Raw genomic sequence first — 13,515 nt, forward strand, 5'->3', positions numbered from 1 at the left:
TAACGTTCATTTAATATATATTAATAATAATATTATTATTTAATATATTTAATAATATTATTTATTTAATATATTATTACATGTTGTCAAAAATTAAACCACCAAACGCAGTTTCAATTTTTTTTAAACTGAAATCAATCTCTGAATAAAACTACCAAACGCATTTTCAGAAATGATTCCAAAATGAAAATAAAAACGTTTTTGTTTTCATTTTCATACAAAAAACAAAAACGTTTTGGAAACAATTCCAAATGCACCCAATGCGTCGTAAATTTTGAATTTTTATTTTTAGTAAAAATCAGTACCTGTATTGATTGCAATATAACAATAAATTGAGGAAATAAAATTTGGTAAATAGGAAGTTAACGTTGCGCGATAAAGAGTATAAAGAGTACCTATATACGAGAAGACGAAGTTATTATGTTAATACTAAATTATAATCCAATAAATTAACCAGAATTCACATTATAAAGATAAAGATGATTTGTATACCTATCTGATCATATAGGTACATTCACTACAATTAAGGGTTTTTTTTTTCAATTGTATAAGAAAATTCCAATAGAATATAAAAAAGAAAAAAATTGTTTACCAAAATATACACAAATATAACTTATTCTTTTCAAAAAAGAAAAAAAAAGAGAGAAAATCTTATCAACATTATGCACCGGTTGCACTTGGCTTCGACTTACAACCATTGAGTTAGATGCTTTAGGTTTTGCTGAAAAGTCAGAGGCTTTAGTTGTTACTCAAGCTTTTGAGCATTGTAGTGCCATATTTGGGTATGAATGTCAAATTATATAATAAGTTTCTAAGCTTAATAATTACAACAAAAAGTAAAAATAGCATTTTAATTAGCAATATGCTATGGCCGGCACAAAATAAAAACATATAATATATGTTATTTTTATATACTTAGTTTTGAATGTATTATTGGTTTGAAATATTTGAATCGAAGATGGTCTAAAGCACCTTTTATATTTAGGGTTCCTGTGGAAATAACCTATTGATAGATGTGGCCCGTTCACTTCGCTGATTCGAGTTTGTAATTCGAGTTGAGATGTGATTTTGTGTGAGAACTTTTTACTGTAGTAAAAAAGTTAGATGTGACTGTTTCTGAGAGCTTTTTACTGTAGCAAAACTCGAATTCTAAACTCGAATCGACGAAATGAACGGGGCCGTAGTTAGTTTGTTGTCTTTCTTTCTGGATGCTTGTGTGAATTTTCCAGTTGTATTAGTAACAGAGTGACTCATGGATTGGCTTGGTATGCCTTTAGGCTTGGTTATAAACTTGTATAGTTGAAGACAATTCCTCCTTCAATTGTATTATTTAATGTGTATTTATCTAACAATAGACAAGTATCTCATCTTAAAAAAAATTATTGAATTAAATTGTGATATTAATATTTTGCTATTCTGAAAAAATACAAGTATTTTATTAAAAGAAAATATCAACACTAAATTAGATAATGCGTCTGATGCTCTTTGTCAATAGAAAGTCTAATTAAGTTAGAAAATACTCCCACTTTATTCTCCTTCTTGATTTCTATAATGCTTTACAAAAGACTAAAATCTTTATATCTCTTCTCACTAAAACGCTTAGATTTTCTATAAAAATATCAAAGTGTGCTCGTGGTAAGGATATATGGGACGTAATTCAAAATAAAGTATTAGGCTGCTGACACACAAAAATCTTAACATTAATCTTTCAAGAGAAATTCTCAAACATTTGATTATAAACCTAACACGAGACTGTATATGATACTTTTGAAGAGTTGAATTTCAAATACACATTTTGATGTGAAAATTGGCCCCGTTTTTTTCGCTGATTCGAGTTTAGAATTCAAATTTTGTTATAGTAAAAAACTCTCAGAAACAGTCACATCTAACTTTTTTACTACAGTAAAAAACTCTTACACAACATCACATATCAACTCGAATTAAAAACTCGAATTAGCGAACCAAACGGGCTTAGTTTCTTTTAAAAAAGTGAAGTGTCCACTCTTTAGAGTATGTTTGGTAGGAGAGAAAAGTAGAATGAAGGAAGAAGGTGGAGGGATTTTGAGAGGGAAAATGAAAATGTAGGTTGTTTGGTAGGAGAGAAAAGAGAAAAGAAGAGAAAATGGAGTGAAAAATAATACATGTGAGCCCCACCATTTTTTTTCTTTCTATAAGTGTGCAGAAAATGGGATGAAAATGGGGATAACTCATTAAAGTGAGCAGAGTTACTAAACTACAATTTTATCCATCAAGCAAAAAATTTAAGGGTATAAAAATAATTTACAAGTAAGATTTTTTCTTTTTCTAATACCAAACAAGTGAAGATAAACTCATTTTCTTTTCATCTTTTTATATTAAATAACATAAAAAAAAAATCAATTTTCTTTCCATCATTACTATTTTCTATCACTTTTATATTTTTTTTCTATCATATTTTCTTATTTTTCTATCAAACATATAGCATTTAGAGGTGGTGCTCCTCTAATTCACCCATATAGTCATAGGACACTCCCATTTAATGCGGCCCAACCATTTTGTTGCTATATAAAAAGAATAAAGCGTTACACTGGCGTCTGACCCTAATCCCTCCAGTCAGACTGAGGCAGATAGATCGCCATTGGTGGTGGGAGAGATCTGAGAGAGATTTGCATCCGCCGCCCCCTTTCACTCCTAGGAAACTCCGTCCTGACCCCACTTCCTCCCTTTTTATATCATCCAAGCCCATCCCCACACAATGACATCCCTTCACATTGCCCTTCTCTCCCCATGAACGGCGCCGTTTCAACCCCCTCGGTCCTCACCCTCACGCTCAAGAACAGGCGGGCCCCACCAAACTCCGATCAAGACGCCGCAGCCGCCGCCAGTACCGACGTCGATATGGGAATGGCGAAGAAGGGCCACCTCAGCAACATCGCAGCTCGCGCCTTCTTCATGACGTGGACGGCCGACGACCTCCTACACGTGGCGAGGTTCCATTGGCTGCCTTGCGTGTTCGCCGCGGGGCTGCTGTTCTTCATGGCCGTGGAGTACACGCTCCGCATGGTGCCGTCGTCGTCGCCGCCTTTCGATCTGGGATTCGTTGCCACGCGCCACCTCCATCGCGTGCTCGCCTCCTCGCCCCACCTCAACACCTTGTTCGCTGCTCTCAATACGGTAAATATTCATCGGATTTGTTAATTCTGTTTTACTATTGATGTCCTTGTTCTTTTCACATGATCTATTTGTCTTTCCTTCTCCTTGGTTTGTGATTTTGATGTTGTTTTTCTTCGTTTTTTTTTTCCCCCGATGTTTTGAAGAGAAAACTTTTTTTGATTTTGATGTTCGTGTTTTTTATGATGTTTTTGTTTTTGTTTTTATTTTTACTTTTCTTAGATTGGAATATATTCCATGCATCTACATCTAGAGCTTTGGACAAAGCGTGTGTTTGGTGAGGATAGACAATCTTCATTGGTTAAGTCACGGAAATTTTCTTTTATACTTTCAGTTTTGCCTAAATCTATCCGTAATTTTCACAAATCTCAAACCATTAAAATTACTTAAATAATAATGATTTTGAAAGAGTTCGATTTTTTATTTTTTATTTATTTTTTGTCCAATTGACCATTTTTTTTTTTTTTTTTTTGGTTAGGTGTTTGTAGGGATGCAAACGGTGTATATACTTTGGACGTTTTTGATTGAAGGGCGTCCGAGAGCCTCTATCTCAGCACTCTTCATGTTCACATGCCGGGGTATTCTAGGCTATTCCACCCAGCTTCCATTACCTCAGGTACACATATTCTAACACGTGGAAGGCACGTGCAACTTCTTTTGCCAGCTGCAGAATATACTTGCAATTAGTTGCAACCCTAACACTAAGGAAGAAATGCATGAAGCGTTCTTTCTTTGTTTTCTTCTCTTTAAGGAAGAAATACATGAAATTTTTAAGCTTAGCCAAAGAATATTGCTAAGGCTAAGTTTTTTTTTTTTTTTTGCAAATTTATCTAATTTTAGATTTAGGGGTTACATTCAAAATGCATTTTCATATATTAGAATGTTTAGATGAATGATGATCGAGACATTACTTTATTATTTACTGCTCACCACGCTAAATGTGACAATTTTTTATCATATAAACTACGCCACTTATGTCCCACTTAATTTCTACTGAAAAGTCGAGATCTTAAATAATATTCTCACGTAAGTAGTGAACAAAAGATGATAAATAAAGTGGTGGCTTGAAGTACTAGTTTATCCAAATCACTCATCAGTCAGTACTAATGTTCTTCACTTGAGCAATTTTTTTTTTCACAATTTTTTTAATAGTTTTTTAAAAAAAAAGTGTCAATGGAAAGAATTTTAGCAATAATATTATTTTTTTCTCAATCATTGTAGGGTTTTCTGGGATCGGGAGTGGACTTTCCGGTGGGGAACGTGTCCTTCTTTCTGTTCTTTTCGGGTCATGTTGCGGGGTCAGTAATTGCATCTCTAGACATGAGGCGAATGCAGAGGTTCGAACTAGCATGGACTTTTGAGGTGCTCAATGTGCTGCAAGCGGTGAGGTTGCTCGGCACAAGAGGTCACTACACCATAGATTTGGCCGTCGGTGTTGGTGCTGGAATTCTATTCGATTCCCTTGCCGGCAAATATGTAGAAAGCAAGAGAAAAGAAACATTTGTAGCTGCTGCACCTAATCCTTCTAAAACAATTACAACTACTAAAGAAGCTTTCTTGACGTAAACAAGATGGCACAAGAAAATTCCTAGTCTAGATCAGATCATAAGCGACAGTTGTTTAGCTTGCCTTTTTTTTTTTTTTTTTTTGAAATATTATAAAGGAAAATGAGAATTGCCAGCCATCGTCCAGTTAGGCAAAGAAGAGACGTGGAAATAGATATTAGGCCAACGCTAGCTTAGCAGTTTTTTTTCTTGAGGGTTCTTGTTTTGGTAAACTCCCATTTTTGGCTACCTAACATGCATGTGTGATGATCGTGCGCATTATCAGCTACCAAGAACCAACTAACGCAGACATGAATTTTAAATAAGAAAATCGTGATTAATTTAAGGAATTCCAAGTAGGGAGAGGAATTTGATCAGTTTATTGTTCAATGATTAAAAAGAGGATCTATTGCGTCTCATCTGCCATTTTCACTTGAAGGAAACGTATACCATTTATAGACCTTTGAATCATTCGACCATTAATCAGTAGTCATGTATAATAATTTTCTGTAACTAGGAATGGGAACATCGTGCGTGGTAGGGTAGGAGAAAATTAGATCTAGTTCTACCATTTTATAGACTGACGGAGCAAGCATTTGCTGACCATTCCAGCATTCTTATTTGTAGTTATCTGTTTGATGAAAATTAAAATAAATAAATAAATTGAACTTTTAGCAAGTAGTACTGTAGTAGTAATGTATATGAATGTATATAATGTTGAAGAGCATTATTCAGTCGCACACCCTTGTTTTGAGCTTATTACTTTTTTTGTACTTTTCTTCTTCTTCTTCAAGTATTAGAATAAGAATCACCAATTTCCACCTAACCCATTATGACCAACACAAGAATAACTAACTACAACATTATAATGAGTGAAAAATCACCAGCAAGACCGTGTTTAGTACAAGGTTGGTGGAGGAGATTGGAACAGGACTGGCCTTTTCTATATATGCGTAGACTGTAATATGTAACAGAAATTTCTATGTGAATTCACCAGGAAATGCTGCAATATGCTAGGCTTCATCGTCAGTATCAATCGGGCAGGATCCATCATCTACGTTGGCAAGCGGGTTATAAAATGGCGAGCTGGGATCGGTGCATCCTGGTACGAGATTAAGGTTGCAACGATCACCCTGCAGTTACAATTCGATGCACAAAATTAATCGCTAGTTTTTTACACAGCCTAGAGGGACAAAAGAAAATATAATTGGGATTTTGCAAATGAAGAAATACCGTACCCCTTCTACCGATAAATTGCCAATCATAGCACATCTAGTGACAACTATGCTTGCGTCTGGAAAGATTGCTCTATCACATGCACCTTCTTTGCTCAACTCTTCTGCTAGACCCTGCACATAAGGGTAGATAGACAACCAAATTTTTTCAGTGTGCCTTAAACTGAGGGCTTTTTTTTTTTTTTTTTTCATCGCCAAACAAAAATGATATGAAAAGTTCAGCCTTTGTTTCTTCAGTTAAATAAGCACCTCTAATGACCTCATCAATTTACAGGAAAGAAGATCAAAATTGTTTCACTAGCATTTTACTATCTTTCATCACTTTTCAGTTTACACATAGTTAAGAACTCTTTTCGTGCACTACTTTCCAAGTTTTTCAACTTTTTTTGCAGCAACATCTCATCATCATTGTTCAAGGGAAACATGTTGTTCAATTACCTCATTGAAGAATTCAATTGGCTTGTTTTGCCAAGATTTAGGAACCTGAAATTGCATTCTGTACGGACCATCCCAATCAACTCCATTTGTGAACGAAAAGATCAATTTCAGAGCTGGAGAAGGATGAAAAATCAGAACGCAGAAATTGAATAACAATATACAAAAATTTGTTAAATAGTACTAACCATGCTTGGGAATGCATATTTGGATACTATATATTGGGGAATCAGCTTTTCCTCTAGATTTCTTTCGCATTGCCCTTGGCTCTCCACCACACATTATAGGCTGATTAAATCCTCCTGCAAAAAGTTAGAAGCAGAGGCAGATCAAAATCAAGCTCTTAGCCTACACAAGCAGAAAACAGCACAAAGCAAACTTAGTTTCCTTAAATTACCATTAAATGCAATCCCGAATTCGTCGTTTGGAGCGAAATTAGTCGCAGCTGGGTTGTAGAAAATTTTTAGCCTTTCTCCCTGTCAATGTTTATGAATGTTATTGCTAAGAGATAAGGTATTCCAAGGAAACTTGTATTCTTAAAATCAGTAGGAAAGCAGAAATGCCATACAGAAGTCGGAGGAAGACCATTCATAGTTTTCCAGTATACAGGAGCCTTCCCAAGTTCAAACATAGCCCATGAGGGAAGCGTGAACCTAAAAGCGAAGGAAATCACGTTAAGTCACCATAGCGATAATCAAACATCTCAAGTTGAAAAGCAATGAAATCTCTTGATGTAGAAAAATGAAAAGCAATGAAATCTCTTGATGTAGACTAGTTATTAGTTTTTTCCATTTCTACAGAGAAAAAAGGACTTGCTTTGCTAAGGGGAGAAAAACCTCCGTGAATCTTAGAATACACAAAGAAGAGTAAAAATACGTTTCTAAGAAGAGGGAATTGGATTGTTGCAAGCAAAGCCTTGTGGTAAATTTACATCCTGCCCCTAGCGGTAAATTTACCCCTGCCTCTAATGTTGAGGTCTTGAGTCAAATCTCCACACCCTCGGTTAAAAATAAAGTAAAACAAATAAAAGAGGGAATTGGAAACCATACTCCTTTATTTCCTCCCCGGGAGAGGTTGCAACAGCCATAGCAACACATACTTTCCCACTAATCTTCACAACTTTCTTCTTCTCAGAGGGACTTCTTGAGAGAGAAGAACCCAAAAAATTGCTAGCTGCATTGAGGAGGAAAAAAAAAAGCAAATTATCAATGTAATGCAACCTCAAAACATTTTCATAAAACAATTAAACCAATTCAAATTCACTCAACTCTCCAATTGTATATTTGCTTTAGCTGTACATATTTCTTTCTCGCCTTGTCCATTTCCATCTTATGATAGATGAGTACAAATCAGATTTAGTTCTACTACTCATTATTACTGCAATAACCAGCCAAATGAAAGATATTAAAAATTATTTCAAAAATAGCTTGAGCCGATGAAGGAAACTCTATTAACACTTGAAAAACGTGCCTTCAAAAGCATCCTTATTTGTACTTTCCAATTCTACACGTCAAAATGAACAATCTCGTGCAATTGAAGAAAAAACAGAAAAAGAAGCAAACGCACCGAGAGGGGTGGGAACAAGATGAGTTGCTTTATTGCTAGAGATGGACCTCAAAGCCAAAAAGGTTTGTGCGGAAGACGGAAAGATTGACCCATTTGTTGCCGCCATGAATCACACACTCTTCTCTCTCCAAAGCAGAAAAGCTGAGAGAAAATGGAGCTCTAAGCCGTCCACCAGGAAGTACTGTTTAGAGATCAGAAGATAAAGCAATCACAAACACAAATTCCTCACAAAAAATCTATCTTTATATACATGAACGGACAAAAACCCCAAATGGGTATTATCTAAAAGGATAAAAAATATCTGGATCTTATTGCATCACACTGACTTAAACTGGGTCCAAAAAATCTGAACACAAACCAAAAACACGCATAACCGGCCTCCTTATCTAACCAGTAAACACACTTGTCTCTTTCTCTCCCTTTCAGCCCACACAAAAATTTGACCGCTCCTACAAAAAGCCACAAACTTTTCCGCAAAGTAGAACTAAAAGCCCAATGAATCTACCCCGCCACTGAATCCAATCTTGTATAAAACACATACAATTAAACACAAACACAAAATTTTCCCACTTGAAACACCAAGCCTTTCCTTTCTCTCCCATGGCTCTGGTCACCTCACGACCATCCAATCCCAAATCCCAAATTTCTCTTCCTCTCCGCCGCACAACTCGCCGGTTTGGAAGCAATGTAGTCCCTCTCCGGCCAGTTTCTCGCCTACCCATTTTCCCAAAGTCGGGTATCAACGAGCAAAAGCCTGCAAAAGTAGTGAAAAGCGCAAAACGTTTGACCCATTTTCTGCATGCCAATTCCAATGGAACAGTTAAGGCGATCCCCAATGCGGCATTCGGAGAAGCCACGGAGGCCGAACCGGAGCCGCCGGTGGTGAGTGGGAAGAGGATTCTGTTGTCGGACGTGGTGGTGGAGAAGCCGAGGAGGGTCTTTTGGGGAAGGAAATGGAATTCTTTGGATATGGGCACTGCTGGGGTTGTTTTGGCAACGCATTTGCTCAGTCTTTTCGCGCCTTTCCATTTCAATTGGGGTGCTTTTTGGGTGGCCATCGCTTTGTATGTCGTGACTGGACTCTTTGGAATTACTCTGTCTTTTCATAGGAACCTTTCTCACCGGAGTTTCAAGCTTCCCAAATGGCTTGAATACTTGTTTGCCTATTGTGGAGTTTTGGCTCTTCAGGTATCTGTGAAAAATAAAATTAAAAAAAAAAACATTTTCATTATTATTATTATTATTTTTGTTCTTTATTTTTCTTTTTGTTAATTTTTTTATTATTTATTTATTTATTTATTTATTATTATTATTTTAATTTGGTAGGGGAATCCAATAGATTGGGTGAGCACGCATAGGTACCACCACCAGTTTTGTGATTCTGAGAGAGACCCACATAGCCCAACTGAAGGTTTCTGGTTTAGTCACATGAGTTGGTTATTTGACACCAATTCTGTAATTGAAAGGGTATGAAATATTTCTCTCTTTTCCTCTCTCTGTTATCTATACTATAGTTGTTGTCTAAGTTATTAATGTGAAGATTCAAATGTGGAAATTTTGCAGTGTGGAGCACCTAACAATGTTTCGGATTTAGAGAAGCAGCCATTCTATAAGTTTATGCGGAGTTCTTACATTCTTCACCCAATTGCTCTTGGAGTTCTGCTGTATGCAGTGGGGGGATTTCCATTCCTGGTGTGGGGAATGGTAAGTATGTCTGTCGTTTCTTTAATGAGTTTGAAGTGGTTTGTTATGCTTTGTGGAACTTCTACCTTAAACTCATTATATAGTTAATGCTTTTGTTGCCTTCTAAGCTGAATTATGAGCTCTTAAATGCTTGAAAAGTAATTGCTTCAACTCGATCTTTAAATCTGAATTCATACTTTGAACTTGTTGGTGAAAGAATGAAGGAAACCGGAGGCAAAGTTGATTTTGAGCTTTCATATCAAGTCTTTGTTTTGAGTGGTTTTTATTTTCTTGAATCAAACCATGTGATTCGAACCATTTTCGATTTACGTGTATTTTTTTGAGAGAAAATATTGTAGCAAACCACGAATCATGATTCGAATTAGGGAACGAATCCCTCTACCAAACGCCCCCTAAAACTCCAAATTTGTCATTTAAATTTTGAAATAGTCCCACTTAATTCCTTCTATAACTTTTTATTGAAAACAAATGGAAAATGACCAATTTGACCACATCTAACTCCCTCTCTTTCTGTCTGTTTTTAATATAAACGGTTAGATCTGATTTTACGTATGGTGTTCTAGATGATGTTAGAACACTATCTGAACTACGACTTAATTAATTAAGATCCGGGTTAATTACGTTCAACAGCTCGAGCGAAATAAAGTGCAGAAAATAAAAGAGCACACATATGATATCGCAGTTCAGTGCGCACACTTACATCTGTGGGGCCACGCCCAGACAGTTCACTATGTTCTAAAAATTACAGACACCGGACTGACTTATTCACTCAAGAACTCCCCTCTAGACAATGACGCCGCTGTGACGAATCTCCACAGTGATTGTTTAGTGTGCACCACACGTATTTTATTCACTGGCGAACTCCCTTTGACCGGTGGAGCAACAAATCCCTCTCCCGAAGGACGATCTCAAAAACTCACAAACGTCTCTCTGAATATTTTCTCTATAATAAGCTCTCAAATTCACAGACTTTTCCTCCAGAGAAGTTCTATTAAATCCGTGTCACTTTGAGCAACCTTGAGGCCTTTTCTTTTATAGAGCTTCTAAAACTCCCCTTATTTCACGTTAATCACATACGCCTCATAAAAAAACTCGTAATCCGCGAAGATAGCTTATTCAAATTCATTTCACGATCTTCTCCAAGTAATATGCATGCTATCTTATCTACACAAACATATTTGCTTCATTATCTCCTTAATTTTCTCAATATAACTTCCACCGAGTATTGCATGTAAGGCAAGTAGATAATGCCAAAGTAGATTGAAAACATCCAATTGCTTCCAACTGATTATTGTAGCACAACATTTATCTTCATATAAATTTCAAACTTCAAATCTCTATGCGCTCATCTTCCATTTAAATTCAAACCCATATCTCCTTATCTTCCACGTTTATAGCCTTCCCAAATTCAGATAATTATTAGTTCAAATTCTCCACATAATCTTTTTTATCTTTATCTCTTTCTAGAATTCCATTTAAATTCAAATAACCAATGTCTTCCTTTGACTAAAGTCTTATATTCATTTGACCAAGGCCTTATTTTTATCTCTCTAAATTTGATTTTGAATCTTCTTCTGCAATACAAAATCTTCTTAAAATTGTTTTTTAAATTCTTACAAGATTGTTAATAAATTACCAACTAATAAAAATACCTAACATAAACTATAACAAAGAGGATCAAATGGGATTAATTTAAAAATCGGGGGGTTAAAATCAGAATTTTTAAAGGTCAGAGACAAAGGAGCGAATGATTTTAAAGTTAGGAGTGCCAACTAATAAAAATACCTAACATAAACTATAACAAAGAGGATCAAATGGGATTAATTTAAAAATCGGGGGGTTAAAATCAAAATTTTTAAAGGTCAGAGACAAAGGAGCGAATGATTTTAAAGTTAGGAGTAGAATAATTTAAAAACAAAAAATATAGGCTGTGGTCAGTACCACTTATCAAAAAGCAATAGTGGTATTAAAAGAAAGGTTAAACCATTGCAGGGCGTGAGGGTTATATGGGTGTATCACATCACTTGGCTGGTTAACTCAGCTTGCCACGTTTGGGGGAAGCAAGCGTGGAAGACCGGTGATCTATCCAGGAACAATTGGTACCATACGTCTATACACTTTTTATATACATATATATACATAAGCCTTTGTGAAACTAAATTTGGTGCAAAATCTAAAATCCTGTAAATGTTTTTGACTGTTTAGGTGGGTGGCATTACTTGCATTTGGAGAAGGTTGGCACAACAACCACCATGCTTTTGAGTACTCAGCAAGACATGGGTTGGAATGGTGGCAACTTGACATGACTTGGTGTGTTGTGAGACTTCTCCAAGCCATTGGATTTGCAACTGACGTGAAGGTACCTAATGAGACTCAGAAGCAAAGAATGGCTCTGAACAATTGAAGCATGATTGACAATCGAGATGATCATGTATGCTTAAGTATATAATATATATACTTATATATATATGTATGTATAGTACTATGAGATGATCGGTTAGGCAGCGGAGAAACAAATAATTCTGAAATGAAGAGAAACAAATCAAATGCAGAGAATCCAAATTGCAGTTTAGCAATACATTTGATTTTAGGTATCGTGTTTTATCATTTTCTATATATTTTGTATTTCCTTTTTTTTCCTAAGTGAATAATAATAAAATGTACCATCTGTTTTACTAAGATGGTATCAGAACAGGTTTAATCCTGCCTCTTCTTTTTCATTTTTTTTTTCTTCTCGCATCCACTTGTTTGCACGCCTAGACCATAGCAGTTAAGCCGCCGCCATCATCTTCCATATCCGCACCGAATCGCACCGCCGAACCAGATCCTTTGCGCATCGCCGTCACAGTTTGCTCTTCGGCAAACGTAGAGCCGCCCTTTCCTTGTTGCGCCACGGTCAGACTCGCTGTCCTCTAAAACCCAGGCATTCGCTGCTAGCCACTGAAGCCGCCGGAGCGTCCTCCTCCTCTCTGGCCAGGCCGTGCATGGAATTTATAGATAGTCACTGTTGTGGTATCCATTAATCAAAGTTGTCTTTTTTTTTTTTCCTATTGTTAATGTTTCTCTTTGGTGGTCGTTTTTGGTGTTATATATATAAAAACAAAAAAACAAACAAACAAACAGGGAGCTTCCTAGACAAAATCAAATTGAAGGGTTGTTCTCAAGTAAGTAAAAAATAAATAAAAAAAGAGGAGGTGTCGTTGTTGAAAGAAAAAAGGAAAAAAAAGTGTTGTTAGTTTAGTACTGTAAAAAAAAAAGGAAAAATAAAATAAAAAGAAAAAAATGAGTGAAAAAAGTGTTGAATCATCTAAGGCCGTTCATTTTACCAATTCGAATTTAGAATTTAAGTTTTGTTACAGTAAAAAGCTCTCAGAAATAATCACATTTAAGTTTTTTGTTACAGTAAAAAGTTCTCACATAAAGTCACATCTCAACTTGAATTAAAAACTTAAATCAGCGAACTAAACGGGAATCAAAATAGGTACCTATTGTTGTTCAATCTGAGGGAGCGTTTAATGTAGGGATTACTCTTACCAAGATAAATGTGGAAATGCATATTGCAGAAACTCCACTACATTCATGACAAGAAAAAGGCACCTGCAGCATCTGACGATGAACGTGAAAAATGGTATGCAGAAAATCAAAAGGTCAAGAGATGGCTTCTCATGTCTATGACTCCAGAAATCATGAAATGCATGGCTCGCGCCATTTGGGATGCTTTATCCCCGGCCTTCTACGATGAAAATGACGAGTTTCAAGTGTTCTCTTTTTATAGGTATTTTTATTAGTTGGCAATTTATTGACAATCTTGTAAAAATTCAAAAAAAAAACAAGTTCAAGAAGATTTCGTATTGCAGAAGAAGATTCTGAATCAGATTTGG

The 13,515-nt window shown here is 35.9% G+C and overlaps 3 protein-coding genes across 3 annotated transcripts; 2 read left to right on the plus strand and 1 right to left on the minus strand.

The window, feature by feature from the left end:
• The first annotated feature begins 2,519 nt into the window (after nt 1-2,519).
• LOC21408453 (phosphatidylcholine:diacylglycerol cholinephosphotransferase 1) lies at nt 2,520-4,780 on the plus strand. Its single transcript, XM_010098920.2, has 3 exons — nt 2,520-3,153; nt 3,629-3,766; nt 4,372-4,780. Exons 1-3 carry the CDS (start codon nt 2,767-2,769, stop codon nt 4,714-4,716), a joined length of 870 nt encoding a protein of 289 aa, XP_010097222.1. The 5' UTR covers nt 2,520-2,766; the 3' UTR covers nt 4,717-4,780.
• A 609-nt stretch (nt 4,781-5,389) lies between these two features.
• On the minus strand, nt 5,390-8,161 carry LOC21408454. The gene is made up of 8 exons (XM_010098921.2): nt 7,931-8,161; nt 7,414-7,537; nt 6,933-7,017; nt 6,762-6,840; nt 6,553-6,666; nt 6,368-6,480; nt 5,933-6,043; nt 5,390-5,827 (listed from the first exon to the last, which is right to left on the minus strand). The coding sequence occupies exons 1-8, from the start codon at nt 8,034-8,036 to the stop codon at nt 5,708-5,710; spliced, it is 852 nt and encodes a 283-aa protein (XP_010097223.1). The 5' UTR covers nt 8,037-8,161; the 3' UTR covers nt 5,390-5,707.
• Nucleotides 8,162-8,328: 167 nt separating this feature from the next.
• LOC21408455 (palmitoyl-monogalactosyldiacylglycerol delta-7 desaturase, chloroplastic) lies at nt 8,329-12,602 on the plus strand. Its single transcript, XM_010098922.2, has 6 exons — nt 8,329-9,118; nt 9,257-9,397; nt 9,494-9,634; nt 11,627-11,733; nt 11,840-12,225; nt 12,395-12,602. Exons 1-5 carry the CDS (start codon nt 8,531-8,533, stop codon nt 12,036-12,038), a joined length of 1,176 nt encoding a protein of 391 aa, XP_010097224.1. The 5' UTR covers nt 8,329-8,530; the 3' UTR covers nt 12,039-12,225; nt 12,395-12,602.
• The last annotated feature ends 913 nt before the right edge of the window (nt 12,603-13,515 follow it).

Source organism: Morus notabilis, unplaced genomic scaffold (assembly GCF_000414095.1).
Source record: "Morus notabilis unplaced genomic scaffold, ASM41409v2 Scaffold843, whole genome shotgun sequence".
In the NCBI taxonomy this organism is placed as follows: domain Eukaryota; kingdom Viridiplantae; phylum Streptophyta; class Magnoliopsida; order Rosales; family Moraceae; genus Morus; species Morus notabilis.